The 18,418-nt window shown below is 46.0% G+C and overlaps 1 protein-coding gene across 1 annotated transcript; it reads right to left on the reverse strand.

Moving 5' to 3' along the window:
• Window positions 1-1,179: 1,179 nt before the first annotated feature.
• LOC131937960 (uncharacterized) lies at window positions 1,180-2,241 on the reverse strand. Its single transcript, XM_059295752.1, has one exon. It carries the CDS (start codon window positions 2,239-2,241, stop codon window positions 1,180-1,182), a length of 1,062 nt encoding a protein of 353 aa, XP_059151735.1.
• Window positions 2,242-18,418: the final 16,177 nt, after the last annotated feature.

Consider the following 18,418-nt stretch of genomic DNA (forward strand, 5'->3'; position numbering starts at 1 on the left):
AAAGGTTCAGTCAACATTCCCCTGATTTAAAGACATTCATGAATTGAAGTGCGATCAAGTTTCCACTGTCTTCTAAAATAATACAACTTCAAAGGGAGGGCATCCACGATTTAATCAATATTGTTTCAACCTTTTTTAATGAGATAATGAAAAAATTACTTTAAGAAAACGATGACCTCCATTTGAAAAATTCGACTTTTTTTTTAATTGAAAAAAAATGTCCCCAAGGAAAATATTTTCAAGAAGGCGGAAATATTTCAATCATCACTTCAGCTGAATGTCCTCATCTTCATCAGACATTTCTCCAACTTGTTGGGCTCAGTCATTTGTCCAACTTGTTGGGCTCAGTCATTTGTCCAACTTGTTGGGCTCAGTCATTTGTCCAACTTGTTGGGCTCAGTCATTTGTCCAACTTGTTGGGCTCAGTCATTTGTCCAACTTGTTGGGCTCAGTCATTTGTCCAACTTGTTGGGGTCAGTCATTTGTCCAATTTGTTGGGGTCAGTTAGCCATTTGTCCAACTTGTTGGGGTCAGTCATTTGTCCAATTTGTTGGGGTCAGTCATTTGTCCAATTTGTTGGGGTCAGCCATTTGTCCAATTTGTTGGGGGTGATTAAAAAGTTATCAATGTATAACAAACAGCCGAAATGTCTTGGACCCAAATAGGAGAAATCGCCCAAAACCGAGTTCGATGGAAATGTTTACCTGCGTCCCTTGCTATACAAGGTGTCCACAGGAATTATAAAATTAATGTTGGAGTTATTTTGGTCATTTCTCTAGCTTGCCTGGTGTATTTGGTCATTTCTCTAGCTTGTCGGGTGTATTTGGTCATTTCTCTAGCTTGCCTGGTGTATTTGGTCATTTCTCTAGCTTGTCTGGTGTATTTGGTCATTTCTCTAGCTTGTCGGGTGTATTTGGTCATTTCTCTAGCTTGCCTGGTGTATTTGGTCATTTCTCTAGCTTGCCTGGTGTATTTGGTCATTTCTCTAGCTTGCCTGGTGTATTTGGTCATTTCTCTAGCTTGTCTGGTGTATTTGGTCATTTCTCTAGCTTGCCTGGTGTATTTGGTCATTTCTCTAGCTTGTCTGGTGTATTTGGTCATTTCTCTAGCTTGCCTGATGTATTTGGTCATTTCTCTAGCTTGTCTGGTGTATTTGGTCATTTCTCTAGCTTGCCTGGGTTATTTGGTCATTTCTCTAGCTTGCCTGGTGTATTTGGTCATTTCTCTAGCTTGTCTGGTGTATTTGGTCATTTCTCTAGCTTGCCTGTTGTATTTGGTCATTTCTCTAGCTTGTCTGGTGTATTTGGTCATTTCTCTAGCTTGTCTGGTGTATTTGGTCATTTCTCTAGCTTGCCTGGTGTATTTGGTCATTTCTCTAGCTTGTCTGGTGTATTTGGTCATTTCTCTAGCTTGTCTGGTGTATTTGGTCATTTCTCTAGCTTGTCTGGTGTATTTGGTCATTTCTCTAGCTTGCCTGGTGTATTTGGTCATTTCTCTAGCTTGTCTGGTGTATTTGGTCATTTCTCTAGCTTGTCTGGTGTATTTGGTCATTTCTCTAGCTTGCCTGTTGTATTTGGTCATTTCTCTAGCTTGTCTGGTGTATTTGGTCATTTCTCTAGCTTGTCGGGTGTATTTGGTCATTTCTCTAGCTTGCCTGGTGTATTTGGTCATTTCTCTAGCTTGCCTGGTGTATTTGGTCATTTCTCTAGCTTGTCGGGTGTATTTGGTCATTTCTCTAGCTTGTCTGGTGTATTTGGTCATTTCTCTAGCTTGTCTGGTGTATTTGGTCATTTCTCTAGCTTGCCTGTTGTATTTGGTCATTTCTCTAGCTTGTCTGGTGTATTTGGTCATTTCTCTAGCTTGTCGGGTGTATTTGGTCATTTCTCTAGCTTGCCTGGTGTATTTGGTCATTTCTCTAGCTTGCCTGGTGTATTTGGTCATTTCTCTAGCTTGTCGGGTGTATTTGGTCATTTCTCTAGCTTGTCTGGTGTATTTGGTCATTTCTCTAGCTTGTCTGGTGTATTTGGTCATTTCTCTAGCTTGCCTGGTGTATTTGGTCATTTCTCTAGCTTGCCTGGTGTATTTGGTCATTTCTCTAGCTTGTCTGGTGTATTTGGTCATTTCTCTAGCTTGCCTGGTGTATTTGGTCATTTCTCTAGCTTGTCTGGTGTATTTGGTCATTTCTCTAGCTTGTCTGGTGTATTTGGTCATTTCTCTAGCTTGTCTGGTGTATTTGGTCATTTCTCTAGCTTGCCTGGTGTACCAAGCCACAAACCTAACACCGATCAACCGGCTAACATCCCATCTGTAGGTTTTTTCTAGGTTAAAATGTCCTTATATTGGTGTTGTTTGGGGTGGGCGGGGCGAGATTTGTATGTACGGCATGTAAGGGAAAAACCTGGTAACCACACACACCCATTACACACACACCCATTGCACACACACACCCATTGCACACACACACCCATTGCACACACACACCCATTGCACACACACACCCATTGCACACACACACCCATTACACACACACACCCATTGCACACACACACCCATTACACACACACACCCATTACACACACACACACACCCATTACACACACACACACACACACACACACAAAGCTAGCTGGACAAAAACTGCCCGCACATAGATCAGCTTCCATACAGCATATGCCACAAGTAAAAAATTTCAAGTCGGAATTGAAATATTTTTTTTGCTGTAATTTAAAAGTGAATAGACAAAACCAATCAATAACTCCAGGGCAAGGAAACATCGAGTGTTGACAAACAGAGTGGTGGTGTGTTGGTACACAGGGGTTGGTGTGTTGACAGAGTAGTGTGTTGACAGGGTGGTGTGTTGGCAGGGTGGTGTGTTGACAGGGTGGTGTGTTGACAGGGTAGTGTGTTGACAGAGTAGTGTGTTGACAGGGTAGTGTGTTGACAGGCTGGTGTGTTGACAGGCTGGTGTGTTGACAGGGTGGTGTGTTGGCAGGGTAGTGTGTTGACAGGGTAGTGTGTTGACAGAGTAGTGTGTTGACAGGGTAGTGTGTTGACAGGGTGGTGTGTTGGCAGGGTGGTGTGTGTTGGTAGGGTGGTGTGTTGGTAGGGTGGTGTGTTGGTAGGGTGGTGTGTGTTGGTAGGGTGGTGTGTTGACAGGGTGGTGTGTTGGCAGGGTGGTGTGTTGACAGGGTGGTGTGTTGACAGGGTGGTGTGTTGACAGGGTGGTGTGTTGACAGGGTGGTGTGTTGGCAGGGTGGTGTGTTGGTAGGGTGGTGTGTTGGTAGGGTGGTGTGTTGGTAGGGTGGTGTGTTGACAGGGTGGTGTGTGTTGGTAGGGTGGTGTGTTGGTAGGGTGGTGTGTTGGTAGGGTGGTGTGTTGGTAGGGTGGTGTGTGTTGGTAGGGTGGTGTGTTGGTAGGGTGGTGTGTTGGCAGGGTGGTGTGTGTTGGTAGGGTGGTGTGTTGGTAGGGTGGTGTGTTGGTAGGGTGGTGTGTTGACAGAGTAGAGTGACGACAGGGTGGTGTGTTGATATACAGGGGTTGGTGTGTTAACAGGGTGCTCTGTTGGCAGGGAGGTGTGTAAATACACAGGGGTTGTTATCCCGTCCTGTTCTAACGTCATGACGGTGTGAATCGAACAACGTCCTGACGTCACGAAAGTGTTAATCTAACAAGGACGTCATGACGGTGTTAACTTGACAAAGACCTGACGTTTACATCTCATTAAAAATATTTTTGACAATTTCCGATGAGACTGGAGGTAAATGGATAGCCTAGGTTTTAACACCGCCCGTCTGGGGGGGGGGGGGGGGGGGGAATAGGGAGACTTGTGTCATGATGCTGGGGGGTGGGGGAGGGATCTGTTGTGTCGTGACTTGATGCCGGGGGGGGTTGGGGGTGGGGTGGGAATGGGGAGACTTGTGTCATGACTTGATGCCAGCTGTTTATACCGTGCCAGGTCAACAAACTCGGGTACCGTCTGGCAAATATCACGTGACCCGTGGTCTCACATCAAGTGGGACACCGGTTGAACCCTGGTCCCATACGACCCCTGGTCCCACATTACCCCTGGTCCCACATGACTCCTGGTCCCACATGACCCCTGATCCCACATTACCCCTTGTCCCACATGACTGGTCCCACATGACCCCTGGCTCCACATGACCCCTGGTCCCACATGACCCCTGGTCTTACACCAAATGGGACACCTGTTGACCCCTGGTCCCACATGACCCCTGGTCCCACATGACCCCTGGTCTTACACCAAATGGGACACCTGTTGACCCCTGGTCCCACATGACCCCTGGTCCCACATGACCCCTGGTCCCACATGACCCCTGGTCCCACATGACCCCTGGTCCCACATGACCCCTGGTCCCACATGACCCCTGGTCCCACATGACCCCTGGTCCCACATGACCCCTGGTCTTACACCAAATGGGACACCTGTTGACCCCTAGTCCCACATGACCCCTGGTCCCACATGACCATACCTCTCATGCACACACACTCACTCAACAAATTAAACCACACGCGCCCCCACCACACACACATACACCCTCTATATACCCTCACGAACACACAACTACCTGACCGCCCACCCCACCCCACCCCACACGCCACCATACCCCCGGGTCATCAGTAAAATTGACTCTACAGTAATCAATGTCTGTCTTAGATTTCTTGAGGAAACTCTATTAACTTTCAGTCCACCCCCCCCCTATAAACCTATTTCCACACACACACTCACACACACACAAACCCACACACACACACACACACACACACACACACAAACCCACACACTATCATCAGCGAACAATTCAATTCTAAAAATAAAACTGTCCCACATTTGGCAACTAATTCGGCAAAGTCCACACTGTTTTCTCTGTTAATTCGGTCTCTTGTTCCGTTTGTCGTGTTCTGTTTGTCGTGCTGTTTGTCGTGTTCTGTTTGTCGTGTTCTGTTTGTCGTGTTTTCTGTTTGTCGTGTTCTGTTTGTCGTGCTCTGTTTGTCGTGTTCTGTTTGTCGTGTTCCGTTTGTCGTGTTCTGTTTGTCGTGCTCTGTTTGCCGTGTTCTGTTTGTCGTGTTCTGTTTGTCGTGTTCTGTTTGTCGTGCTCTGTTTGTCGTGTTCTGTTTGTCGTGTTCTGTTTGTCGTGTTCTGTTTGTCGTGTTCTGTTTGTCGTGTTCTGTTGTCCCGTATGTCGTTGTCCCGTTTGTCGTGTTCTGTTGTCTCAACTGTTAGTCTCTGGTGTCACACATGTCATGACAGATGTCCGTGACAGTTTGTCACTTGCTGCTAGTGGACACAGCCCTGACGTCAGAGGTTCTGGAACCTTCCAGCATAGACCACACGTTAGATGCCTTGCCCCAACCACACGTTAGATGCCTTGCCCCGAGAAGTCGGCATGAAGCTAGACCACACATTAGATGCCTTGCCCCGAGAAGTCGGCGTGAAGCAGATACTATCAAACAGTTCTGGCCATTTGAAATTCCGTTTTGTTCAAATCTAATCAGACGGGCCACTAGGGCAGCACGCGATCTGATGATCACGTGACACTGCTCATACATCACGTGATACGGCCGGCAAGGTGACGTCAACTTGACCACAGCAGCTTGGTCGGGCAGGGGAGGGGTGGGTGCGTCTCTGCTGCCCAGAGATGGTCAGATACATGGGCAACTTCTTGCTGCCCAGAGATGGTCAGATACATGGGCAACTTCTTGCTGCCCAGAGATGGTCAGATACATGGGCAACTTTTCAACTTGCTCCACAGAGATGGTCAGATACATGGGCAACTTTTCAACTTGCTCCACAGAGATGGTCAGATACATGGGCAACTTTTCAACTTGCTCCACAGAGATGGTCAGATACATGGGCAACTTTTCAACTTGCTCCACAGAGATGGTCAGATACATGGGCAACTTTTTAACTTGCTCCACAGAGATGGTCAGATACATGGGCAACTTTTTAACTTGCTCCACAGAGATGGTCAGATACATGGGCAACTTTTTGCTGCCCACAGATGGTCAGATACATGGGCAACTTTTCAACTTGCTCCACAGAGATGGTCAGATACATGGGCAACTTTTCAACTTGCTCCACAGAGATGGTCAGATACATGGGCAACTTTTCAACTTGTTGCCCAGAGATGGTCAGATATATGGGCAACTTTTTAACTTGCTCCACAGAGATGGTCAGATACATGGGCAACTTTTTGCTGCCCACAGATGGTCAGATACATGGGCAACTTTTCAACTTGCTCCACAGAGATGGTCAGATATATGGGCAATTTTTGTAAACTATTTTCTGGTCAAATTTTCTGCAAAGTTGAACACAATATAGTCTCAGTGGGTGGGCAAGTGGGGAGGGTGATGTGGGGACAGGGAGGGGACAGGGAGGGGACAGGGAGGGGGAGGGTGGGGAGGTATCATGCCATGACAGGTGTTGGTACCTACCACTGACGGAGGTTCGTGGTAAAGAGACAGACACATTTTAACAAGTCTCATTCTTAACTAGACGGTGGCGCAGATAATTGTCATAGCTAGCCGGAGTCAGTGTTGGCTAGTTGGAGTCAGTGATGGCTAGTTGGAGTCAGTGATGGCTAGCCGGAGCCATTGCTGGCTAGTTGGAGTCAGTGTTGGCTAGTTGGAGTCAGTGATGGCTAGCTGGAGCAATTGCTGGCTAGTTGGAGTCAGTGATGGCTAGTTGGAGTCAGTGATGGCTAGTTGGAGTCAGTGTTGGCTAGTTGGAGTCAGTGTTGGCTAGTTGGAGTCAGTGTTGGCTAGTTGGAGTCAGTGATGGCTAGTTGGAGTCAGTGATGGCTAGCTGGAGCAATTGCTGGCTAGTTGGAGTCAGTGATGGCTAGTTGGAGTCAGTGATGGCTAGTTGGAGTCAGTGTTGGCTAGTTGGAGTCAGTGATGGCTAGTTGGAGTCAGTGATGGCTAGCTGGTGGAGCAATTGCTGGCTAATTGGAGTCAGTGTTGGCTAGTTGGAGTCAGTGATGGCTAGTTGGAGTCAGTGATGGCTAGCTGGTGGAGCAATTGCTGGCTAGTTGGAGTCAGTGATGGCTAGTTGGAGTCAGTGATGGCTAGTTGGAGTCAGTGATGGCTAGTTGGAGTTAGTGATGGCTAGTTGGAGTCAGTGATGGCTAGTTGGAGTCAGTGATGGCTAGTTGGAATCAGTGTTGGCTAGTTGGAGTCAGTGATGGCTAGCTGGAGTAATTGCTGGCTAGTTGGAGTCAGTGATGGCTAGTTGGAGTCAGTGTTGGCTAGTTGGAGTCAGTGATGGCTAGTTGGAGTCAGTGATGGCTAGCTGGAGCAATTGCTGGCTAGTTGGAGTCAGTGATGGCTAGTTGGAGTCAGTGATGGCTAGTTGGAGTCAGTGATGGCTAGCTGGAGCAATTGCTGGCTAGTTGGAGTTAGTGATGGCTAGTTGGAGTCAGTGTTGGCTAGTTGGAGTCAGTGTTGGCTAGTTGGAGTCAGTGTTGGCTAGTTGGAGTCAGTGATGGCTAGTTGGAGTCAGTGTTGGCTAGTTGGAGTCAGTGTTGGCTAGTTGGAGTCAGTGATGGCTAGTTGGAGTTAGTGCTGGCTAGTTGGAGTCAGTGTTGCTAGCAGTGTCGAGAGAAGGAGACATTCATCAATTATGAATGTGATCTAAATGTGAGTGTTGCGAAAGGCTAGTGATGAAACAGTGTGTTACAGGCGGTGTGTTACAGGCGGTGTGTTATATAGCAGTGTGTTATATAGCAGTGTGTTACAGGTAGTATGTTATATAGCAGTGTGTTATATAGCAGTGTGTTATAAAGCAGGTGTTACATGCAGCGTGTTACAGGCAATGTGTTAGAGGCGGTGTGTTATATAGCAGTGTGTTATACAGCAGGGTGTTACAGGCAGTGTGTTATATAGCAGTGTATTACAGGCAGTGTGTTATATAGCAGTGTATTACAGGCAGTGTGTTATATAGCAGTGTATTACAGGCAGTGTGTTATATAGCAGTGTATTACAGGCAGTGTGTTATATAGCAGTGTATTACAGGCAGTGTGTTATATAGCAGTGTTGTATCAGGACGTGGCCTGAACGAGAACCCAAAAATTATCTAATTATATTTCCCATGTTCTTCGTTAATTAACACTTTCATCATTTATTGACGTAATACAAATTGATTATCTGTGTCTTAGCGATGTGCTGAGAATGTTTTATAGTTGTGCTATAGATGTGCTATAGATGTGCTATAGATGTGCTATAGATGTTCTATAGATGTGCTATAGATGTGCTATAGATGTGCTATAGATGTGCTATAGATGTGCTATAGATGTGCTATAGATGTACTATAGGTGTGCTATAGGTGTGCTATAGATGTGCTATAGATGTGCTATAGATGTACTATAGGTGTGCTATAGGTGTGCTATAATTGTGCTATAGATGTTCTATAGTTGTGCTTTAGATGAACTATAAAGTTCTATAGTTGTGCTATAAATGTGCAATTGAACACTGTGTTAAAAATACAATGAAGGAGTCGTTTACACGATTATTCTCGCTGACTTGTTACTCCCCCACCCCCACCCACACATAAACACAACCACGCACACCAACCCCCACCCACACCATGTGATAAACCTACAGCCATATAGGTCTAACTCAGCAGCCATTGATCTGTCGAACCCTACAGCCATACACACGTCTAACCCTACAGCTATACATGCGTTGAACCCTACAGCCATACACACGTCTAACCCTACAGCCATACATACGTCTAACCCTACAGCTATACATGCGTTGAACCCTACAGCCATACACACGTCTAACCCTACAGCCATACATACGTCTAACCCTACAGCTATACATGCGTTGAACCCTACAGCCATACACACGTCTAACCCTACAGCTATACATGCGTTGAACCCTACAGCCATACACACGTCTAACCCTACAGCCATACATACGTCTAACCCTACAGCCATAGATCTGTCTAACCCTACAGCCATACATACGTCTAACCCTACAGCTATACACACGTCTAACCCTACAGCCATACACACGTCTAACCCTACAGCCATACAAACGTCTAACCTTACAGCCATACACACGTCTAACCCTACAGCCATACACACGACTAACCCTACAGCTATACATGCGTTGAACCCTACAGCCATACAACCGTCTAACCCTACAGCCATACACACGTCTAACCCTACAGCTATACATGCGTTGAAACCTACAGCCATACAAACGTCTAACCTTACAGCCATACACACGTCTAACCCTACAGCTATACATGCGTTGAACCCTACAGCCATACAACCGTCTAACCCTACAGCCATACACACGTCTAACCCTACAGCTATACATGCGTTGAACCCTACAGCCATACAAACGTCTAACCTTACAGCCATACACACGTCTAACCCTACAGCCATACAAACGTCTAACCTTACAGCCATACAAACGTCTAACTCTACAGCCATTGGGCCGCATTGTCACGTGACTATTGACACAGTTATTGACGGCGACTGACCATTGAAATATTTAAACCGTCGATATCACTGATCTACATGAAGCTGTTCAAAAATCGATTTGAAAAAAAAATCAATCGGATATCGATGCGTTACGTCACGTGCGGCGCCAGGAAAGTTTGATCCGTTGATACCACGGCGAGTTTTTGTGTTGCTCACACCGGAGTTACCTGCACGCCATCTTGGGGCGGTCACGTGATCCGTCACGGTCCAGTCGTTAGCGCATAAGTTGTGTCCTGGTGAGCTAAATGTGAGGGGGGGGGGTGGAGGGGAATACGAAGGGGGGGGGGGGGCTTAAAGACTCTGTCAGAAAATACATTAAGTGTGAAACAATAGGGTTGCCGGCAAATGGTAAATATACGTGGTTTGACAGTCTCCAACACAGAGTATGGACAAATTGACGTGTTCCACGCTGGTGAAGTATCTTAGGCAATATTTTTGTCCTTCTCGGCTGATTAACCTGGCGTGACGGTGTTGTAGAGCGCTAGGCAGCTAACTGGAAAGTTCGAATCCGGGTCCAAGTCATTACGACGTCCCTGAGTCTATCCAGCTCTAATGGGTACCTAACTCAAAGTCGGCTGACTACACCTTCCCTTCATATGCCGAAGTCAAGAAACAAATGAACTCTACTTCATCTGCCCAATGGTCTAAAGACGATTCTTTACTTTACTTTTAACCCCTGAATTATACGGTTGTTGAAATCATCCATCACACAGCTGACTGACCCCTGCATCACACATTTGAATGACCCCTGCATCCCACAGCCCTGACCCCTGACACGATACAACCATTTTTTTTTTCTTGGTTAGTTTTTTTCTGGGTTCAGACGTGGCGAGAATTTTCTCACAGAGAGAGGGGGGAGGGAGGGAGGGAGGGAGGGAGGGAGGGAGGGAGGGAGGGAGGGAGGGAGGGAGGGAGGGAGGGAGGGAGGGAGGGAGGGAGGGAGGGAGGGAGGGAGGGAGGGAGGGAGGGAGGGAGGGAGGGCGGTGTGCACTCATGCATCTCGACTTGTGAGCAGTTTGTGCAGTTGGGTGGGGTCATACATTTCTCAGGGGTGGTATTTCATCCAACCACTTGGTGGTGGGATTTTATTTAAACCACTTTGGAGTTGTTTTTTCTCAAACCCCTTTTCTGTCAAACCTAGATCTAGATTCCTCCAGTTTTACAACCATCATCCATTGAACCAAATAAATCCCTTAAAAACCTGGACATATTTTCGATTATGGTTAACTGAATTCAAAAAATCTGATTCTTACTTTAATTCTTTCACGTTTTTATTTGAAAAGCAATCTATTTTATTCCGAAATTTTAAAAAAGAAAAACGGTCTTCTAAAATAAATACAGCCGAGGGCATTATTTAATATTCCAGAAATAAAAATACGAATTATAAACTTGATGGAAACAATGACCTTGAACCTTATGATGACGTCTAAATGATGAATTTTGGGCCCGCCAAAAGTCACGCGAGCGGCCGATAAAGATTTCTACAAAACAAAAACCGGTGTTTTTGTTTCATGTATTTTCTTGAGTATTCAATTTTCAAATGGAAATTCTTTTTTTTAATGATTGTGTTGTCCTGAATATTCCGTTTTGTGGCTGGGCTGGCTTTTAGGCGGGTGCTCTACGGCCATCCAGGGGGTAGTATTTTAACCTGGGGGTAGCATTTTAAAAAGGGGGTTGCATTTTTATGACGATTAAAAAAAAATGGATAGAAGTTTTAATGCTTTATGCTGCGTATGTGTGTATGTGAATGTGAGTGTGTGTATGTAAACGTGAGTGTGTGAGAGTGTGTGTGTGTGTGTGAACGTGAGTGTGTGAGTGTGTGTGTATGTGAACGTGCGTGTGTGTAAGTGTGTGTGTGTGTGTGTGTGAACGTGTGTGTGTGTGTGTGTGTGTGGGAACGTGTCTGTGTGTATGTGGGTAAGAGCGAGTGTAAGATTAAATCAAGACGTCAACAATTTTCTTTAGTAGTTACTCAATGGAGGAGTGGGAGGGGTTGGGGTTTTTGGTGCTGTGGGTTGGGGTTGGGGTTGTTGGTGCTGTAGGTTGGGGTTGTTGGTGCTGTGGGTTGGGGTTTTTGGTGCTGTGGGTTGGGGTTGTTGGTGCTGTGGGTTGGGGTTGTTGGTGCTGTGGGTTGGGGTTGTTGGTGCTGTGGGTTGGGGTTGGGGTTGTTGGTGCTGTGGGTTGGGGTTGGGGTTGTTGGTGCTGTGGGTTGGGGTTGTTGGTGATGTGGGTTGGGGTTGTTGGTGCTGTGGCCTGCAGTGAGCTACACTAGAAGACGACTCAACTTTGGCGGTCCATCAGGCTACGTGTTCTCTAATTAGGTCGTGTAATTATGCATTGTAATTATGTATTGTAATTGTGTATTGTAATTGTGTATTATTTATTCAATATGCAAACTTGGTACAGTTTGTTATGTTAATGATCGCTTAATTGCAATATTTTAAAGAATTATTAAAGTTTGTTTTTTTAACTAGAGGAGAGATGCACAGTTCAGGAGTCGATAGCTATTTGATTAATCAGAGTTGGGCCGGGGGAGGGGAGCAAGAAGGGGGTTGGGGTCAGAAGGGGGTGTGGCTCATCACCATATCATCAATACAGATATCAGATCGTCTGCTGTGAGGAACTGTAAGGCAGGTTACAGAGCGGGGTGCTGTAAGGTGGTTGGGGCGGGTGATAGTTCGTGGTGTTGTTTCAGTCAAATTGTTTCAATTGGTTGGCCAAACTTTACACCTGCTTGGCGAGTGTTCCCACCACACCCCCCCCCCCCCCTTAATTCTCCATTTAACGTAAATCCCACTATAGTTACTCTGACGAATGTTAAACCCCAAGTATAATTATATTGGAGAATGTTAAACCCCAACTCTAATTATATTGGAGAATGCTAAACCTCAACTATAATTATATTGGAAAATGTTAAACCCCAAGTATAATTATATTGGAGAATGTTAAACCCCAACTCTAATTATATTGGAGAATGCTAAACCCCAACTATAATTATATTGGAGAATGTTAAACCCCAGCTATAATTATATTGGAGAATGTTAAACCATCTCCTGGTTAAACTTGCGAATGTTTGTTCAGGAGCCCACCCCCCCCCGCTGAGCTCTGGGCCGGTGTGGCCCGACACCCCCATGGGTCCGCCGACCCCCCCCCCCCCCACCCATCCCCAGCTAAAAACTTGTCTGACACCCGGGCTTAAGTTAACACTTTTAACGGCCATGTAGGGACAACTCGCGCTGACCGCTGACAAAAAACAGAGTTACGGTACTTTTAACGGTTAGAAAACACATGTGGTTTATTCGGTGTACAGGGGTGGGGTGGGGAGTGGTGTTCTTGAATATGCGTGTAGTGTGGTTAAGTGTGTGTGTTTAATGTGGTTGAGTGTGTGGTGTGGTTGAGTGTGTGGTGTGGTTGAGTGTGTGTATGTGTATCTTGTCTGACTTTTCTCGCTGCCATGTAAAAATGTCTGCTTCTGCATTACAACAGACACAAAATTCTGCCTTAAGAGGACACCAAACAGTCTGTGTGACTCGCTGTCTAGATTAGGCCGAGAAAATGTTGGTATGTTCTCTATCGTCATCAGGCGGAAGTTGGTGTTGCCATGGTTTTGGTGACGTCACCATAGAAACGTCGGTCCTGTCAAAGGTTTTGTACTAACCTCGGTGTGTGTGTGTGGTGTGTGTGTGTGTAGGGGGGTCACTGTGTGTGGTGTGTGTGGAGAGGGCGGGGGTCGGGCCAGTACCTGCTGACCACGACTAAAGATGAAATTCTATAGGCCCGGGTGTCAGCGGAAGACAGTGAGCTGGTTACCTCGCGACAATATGGCACAAAGGCTAGTTCCGCTTCCGGTCCTGGCTACGTCACCTGATTAATTTAGAGCTGTTCGAGTTCCCTCCCTTTCTCGTGGTTAGACATCAGCCTGGTGGCGATTGGTTTAACACTGGGTGGATGGGTGGAGCAAACAGATTGGTGGATGGGTGGATGGGTGGAGCAAACAGATTGGTGGATGGGTGGATTGGTGGAGCAAACAGATTGGTGGATGGGTGGAGTAAACAGATTGGTGGATGGGTGGATTGGTGGAACAGATAGATTGGTGGAACAGATGAATGGGTGGATGGTGGAAGAAATAGATTGGTGGATTGGTGGAAGAAATTAATGGGTGGATGGTGGAAGAGATGTATGGGTGGATGGGTGGACAAACAGAGAAGCTATTGATCTCGAGTTGGTTTAACTTTTGTCTTAAGATCTAGAATATTCTTTAACGAGATCGACATCATGAACAGAACATAAAGACCCGGGGTCTAAAAACTTAGAGAACATGGGGTAAATAATTTCATACAGGTAAACACAAAAAAACTTCATTTTCATTTCATTTTTCCTGGCGACTATATTGTGAGATCTTCTCATCACAACCAAGCTACAGTGTTACAATTGAATTGGCAGGTTCTAATCAATTGTTTTTTCTTTTAATGTTTCTAGGTGTACAGTTATGAACATAGAAAGTTGTATGGTTATGAACATAAAAGTCTAACAAAGAGACCTGAACAATGAGGGCGGGGGGCGGTGCAGTTAGACCTAACACACCCTACGGCGTCCATTCATCTGAAGAAAACAATGGCCCTCTCCCCCACCCCACCCCACCCCACCCACCGTGACACATAACGGCCGCTGGTGAAACAAAACTTAGCTTATCAAATATTTATTGTTTATACTCCTAAGCAGTTCGCGAGATGCCGATAGTTTGAGATCGATGCCTGCACAAAGGCCGGCTCTGTCGCTGCTCGTCATCAGCGTGTTTTAGGGGTTCTGGTGGGACTCGCTAGCTTGGGGGGGGGGGGGGGACTAGGGGACATAGGGTCAGGGGCGTAGGCTTTGCTTGATGCGTGGTTATAGCCAGTGGCGTAGCAAGGTCGGGTGTCACCCGGTGCGGCACTTAATGGTGTCACCCCCCAGAGGCGTAGCGACCCTTCCCGGGGAAAAACTTTCAATTTTCGATTTACACACACCCCCTTCCACAAACTTTCGATTTGAACTCCCCCCCCCCCCTCAAACTTTCGATTTGCACCTCTTAAAACACTATTTAACACTCGAATTAATCACTTATTTAAGTGGTATTATCATTTTTCACTATATATTTCGATACTTTTTGCCTTGGTGTCACCCCCCCCCCCTAAATGGTGTCACCCGGTGCGTTCCGCCCCCTTGCCCCCCCCCCCTCGCTATGCCTCTGGTTATTATAGCCCCTTCTGACTCATAAGTAACAGATTTCATATATATATATATATATATATATATATATATATATATATATATATATATATATATATATATATATATATATATATATATATATATGGGGTAAATGTGACACCCCGTGACTGCATACGACGCTGAACATGCTTATAAAGCTCCCCTGGCCCTACCTTAGATCGTATCGCCTCCCACCACCACCCACCACTAGTGCCGCTCCCCTAGACCCACCCCTAGAACCACCCCTAAGTCCTGGCCCCACCTTAGACCGTATCGCTGACCCGATTCACCTGAATGATCACGACCCAGAGATCGATGACGGCCCTTGTGTGAGCGTTCATGTGGCGATAGTTCACGTGTAGATGGCGCTTGTGTGAGCGTTCATGTGGCGATAGTTCACGTCGTATAGATGGCGCTTGTGTGAGCGTTCATGTGGCGATAGTTCACGTCGTATAGATGGCCCTTGTGTGAGCGTTCATGTGGCGATAGTTCACGTCGTATAGATGGCCCTTGTGTGAGCGTTCATGTGGCGATAGTTCACGTATAGATGGCCCTCATGTGACCGTTCATGTGGCGATAGTTCACGTCGTGTAGATGGCGCTAGTGTGAGCGTTCATGTGGCGATAGTTCACGTATAGATGGCGCTTGTGTGAGCGTTCATGTGGCGATAGTTCACGTATAGATGGCGCTTGTGTGAGCGTTCATGTGGCGATAGTTCACGTCGTATAGATGGCCCTTGTGTGAGCGTTCATGTGGCGATAGTTCACGTCGTGTAGATGGCCCTTGTGTGAGCGTTCATGTGGCGATAGTTCACGTGTAGATGGCCCTTGTGTGAGCGTTCATGTGGCGATAGTTCACGTGTAGATGGCGCTTGTGTGAGCGTTCATGTGGCGATAGTTCACGTCGTGTAGATGGCCCTTGTGTGAGCGTTCATGTGGCGATAGTTCACGTATAGATGGCGCTTGTGTGAGCGTTCATGTGGCGATAGTTCACGTCGTGTAGATGGCCCTTGTGTGAGCGTTCATGTGGCGATAGTTCACGTCGTGTAGATGGCCCTTGTGTGAGCGTTCATGTGGCGATAGTTCACGTGTAGATGGCCCTTGTGTTAGCGTTCATGTGGCGATAGTTCACGTATAGATGGCGCTTGTGTGAGCGTTCATGTGGCGATAGTTCACGTCGTGTAGATGGCCCTTGTGTGAGCGTTCATGTGGCGATAGTTCACGTGTAGATGGCCCTTGTGTGAGCGTTCATGTGGCGATAGTTCACGTGTAGATGGCCCTTGTGTGAGCGTTCATGTGGCGATAGTTCACGTATAGATGGCGCTTGTGTGAGCGTTCATGTGGCGATAGTTCACGTGTAGATGGCCCTTGTGTTAGCGTTCATGTGGCGATAGTTCACGTATAGATGGCGCTTGTGTGAGCGTTCATGTGGCGATAGTTCACGTATAGATGGCCCTCGTGTGAGCGTTCATGTGGCGATAGTTCACGTCGTGTAGATGGCCCTTGTGTGAGCGTTCATGTGGCGATAGTTCACGTATAGATGGCCCTCGTGTGAGCGTTCATGTGGCGATAGTTCACGTCGTGTAGATGGCCCTTGTGTGAGCGTTCATGTGGCGATAGTTCACGTGTAGATGGCCCTTGTGTGAGCGTTCATGTGGCGATAGTTCACGTATAGATGGCGCTTGTGTGAGCGTTCATGTGGCGATAGTTCACGTGTAGATGGCCCTTGTGTGAGCGTTCATGTGGCGATAGTTCACGTGTAGATGGCCCTTGTGTGAGCGTTCATGTGGCGATAGTTCACTTGTTGATGGCCCTTGTGTGAGCGTTCATGTGGCGATAGTTCACGTGTAGATGGCCCTTGTGTGAGCGTTCATGTGGCGATAGTTCACGTGTAGATGGCCCTTGTGTGAGCGTTCATGTGGCGATAGTTCACGTGTAGATGGCCCTTATGTGAGCGTTCATGTGGCGATAGTTCACGTGTAGATGGCCCTTGTGTGAGCGTTCATGTGGCGATAGTTCACGTGTAGATGGCCCTTATGTGAGCGTTCATGTGGCGATAGTTCACGTATAGATGGCGCTTGTGTGAGCGTTCATGTGGCGATAGTTCACGTGTAGATGGCCCTTATGTGAGCGTTCATGTGGCGATAGTTCACGTGTAGATGGCCCTTGTGTGAGCGTTCATGTGGCGATAGTTCACGTGTAGATGGCCCTTATGTGAGCGTTCATGTGGCGATAGTTCACGTCGTGTAGATGGCGCTTTCTTTTTTTTTTTTGTGCCCGCCAAATTGTCGTCTGTTTGCTTCAATGAACTGACCACACGGGTTTATGTTTACACTGGACTATGTTAGTAGCGGATGTTGGAGGGGGGAGGGGGGGGGGGGCAGAGATCCGAAAACAGATTTAGACATAGTGGGATTATTTAATTAGAACTTTTTTTTCTTCTAAGAAGCTTTTTGTTGTAGTATTTGTTGGATTTAGGACAAATTATTTGTCTATTTGTTGTATTTTTTGACAAATTATTTGTCTATTTATTGTATTTTTTGACAAATTATTTGTCTATTTATTGTATTTTTTGACAAATAATTTGTCTATTTATTGTATTTTTTGACAAATAATTTGTCTATTTATTGTATTTTTTGACAAATAATTTGTCTATTTATTGTATTTTTTGACAAATAATTTGTCTATTTATTGTATTTTTTGACAAATAATTTGTCTATGTATTGTATTTTTTGACAAATAATTTGTCTATTTGTTAAAAAGTACCGTCGGTTAACGTCCCTATAAAAATCATCCAAATATAATCTAAATCCTCTCAGCAGCTGATTTTCTTATAAAACATTTATTACTGCACAATTATTACATTTTCATTTATGTTTTAAATTATTGCAAGTAATGTAGAGAAATGTTGTCTATTTAAAAATAATCTGATACGAATTACTTCTTCAAAATTTTAAAACTAAACTGTGTAATATTTCGACCTATCGACAAGTAATAAAACAGTTGTAAAATGTTAACTTCTGGTGGGCAAGGTGTAAAATGTTAACTTCTGTGGGACGGATGTAAAATGTTAACTTATGTGTGGACAGATGTAAAATGTTAACTTGTGGTGGGACTGTGTTAAAATGCTATAAGGAGACATTAGTTGGCAGGACAAGTTGTTCGATGATCTGGCCGCGAGGTACAATTGAATTCTGGGGAGGGTGGGGATGGGGCGGACAGAATAATGTTATCTGTTGTATCTCCCTGACCCCCTCCTACCCCGACCCCTCCCACCCCACCCCACCCGACCCCTTCCCCTCCCACCCCGACCCGCCAAGTTCCAAATTCACGTTGCTGCACGTGGCCTGGTCTGGGAGACAATTCTATCGTCTTCATCTGGTGGTAGCACCATGGTGTATGTTCTGTGTGTTAGTTCCTTACTCACACACAGACACAGACACACACAGACACACACAGACACACACACACAGACACACACACAGACACACACACACACAGACACACACAGACACAGACACACACAGACACAAATACACATACTCACATACACAATCACAAAAAAACATATACACCCACATAAACACACACTTTCAAACACACACATAAACACTCACACACACACACCCACAAACACACAGACACAGCTTCTAGAGT

The sequence above is a fragment of the Physella acuta genome, unplaced genomic scaffold, assembly GCF_028476545.2.
Source record: "Physella acuta isolate Inbredline_101_S28 unplaced genomic scaffold, ASM2847654v3 ptg000225l, whole genome shotgun sequence".
In the NCBI taxonomy this organism is placed as follows: domain Eukaryota; kingdom Metazoa; phylum Mollusca; class Gastropoda; family Physidae; genus Physella; species Physella acuta.

Bases quoted from the DNA above. Each gene is read 5' to 3' on its own strand.
- LOC131937960 (XM_059295752.1), bottom strand. From the start codon at position 2,241: ATGACCAAATACACCAGACAAGCTAGAGAAATGACCAAATACACCAGA.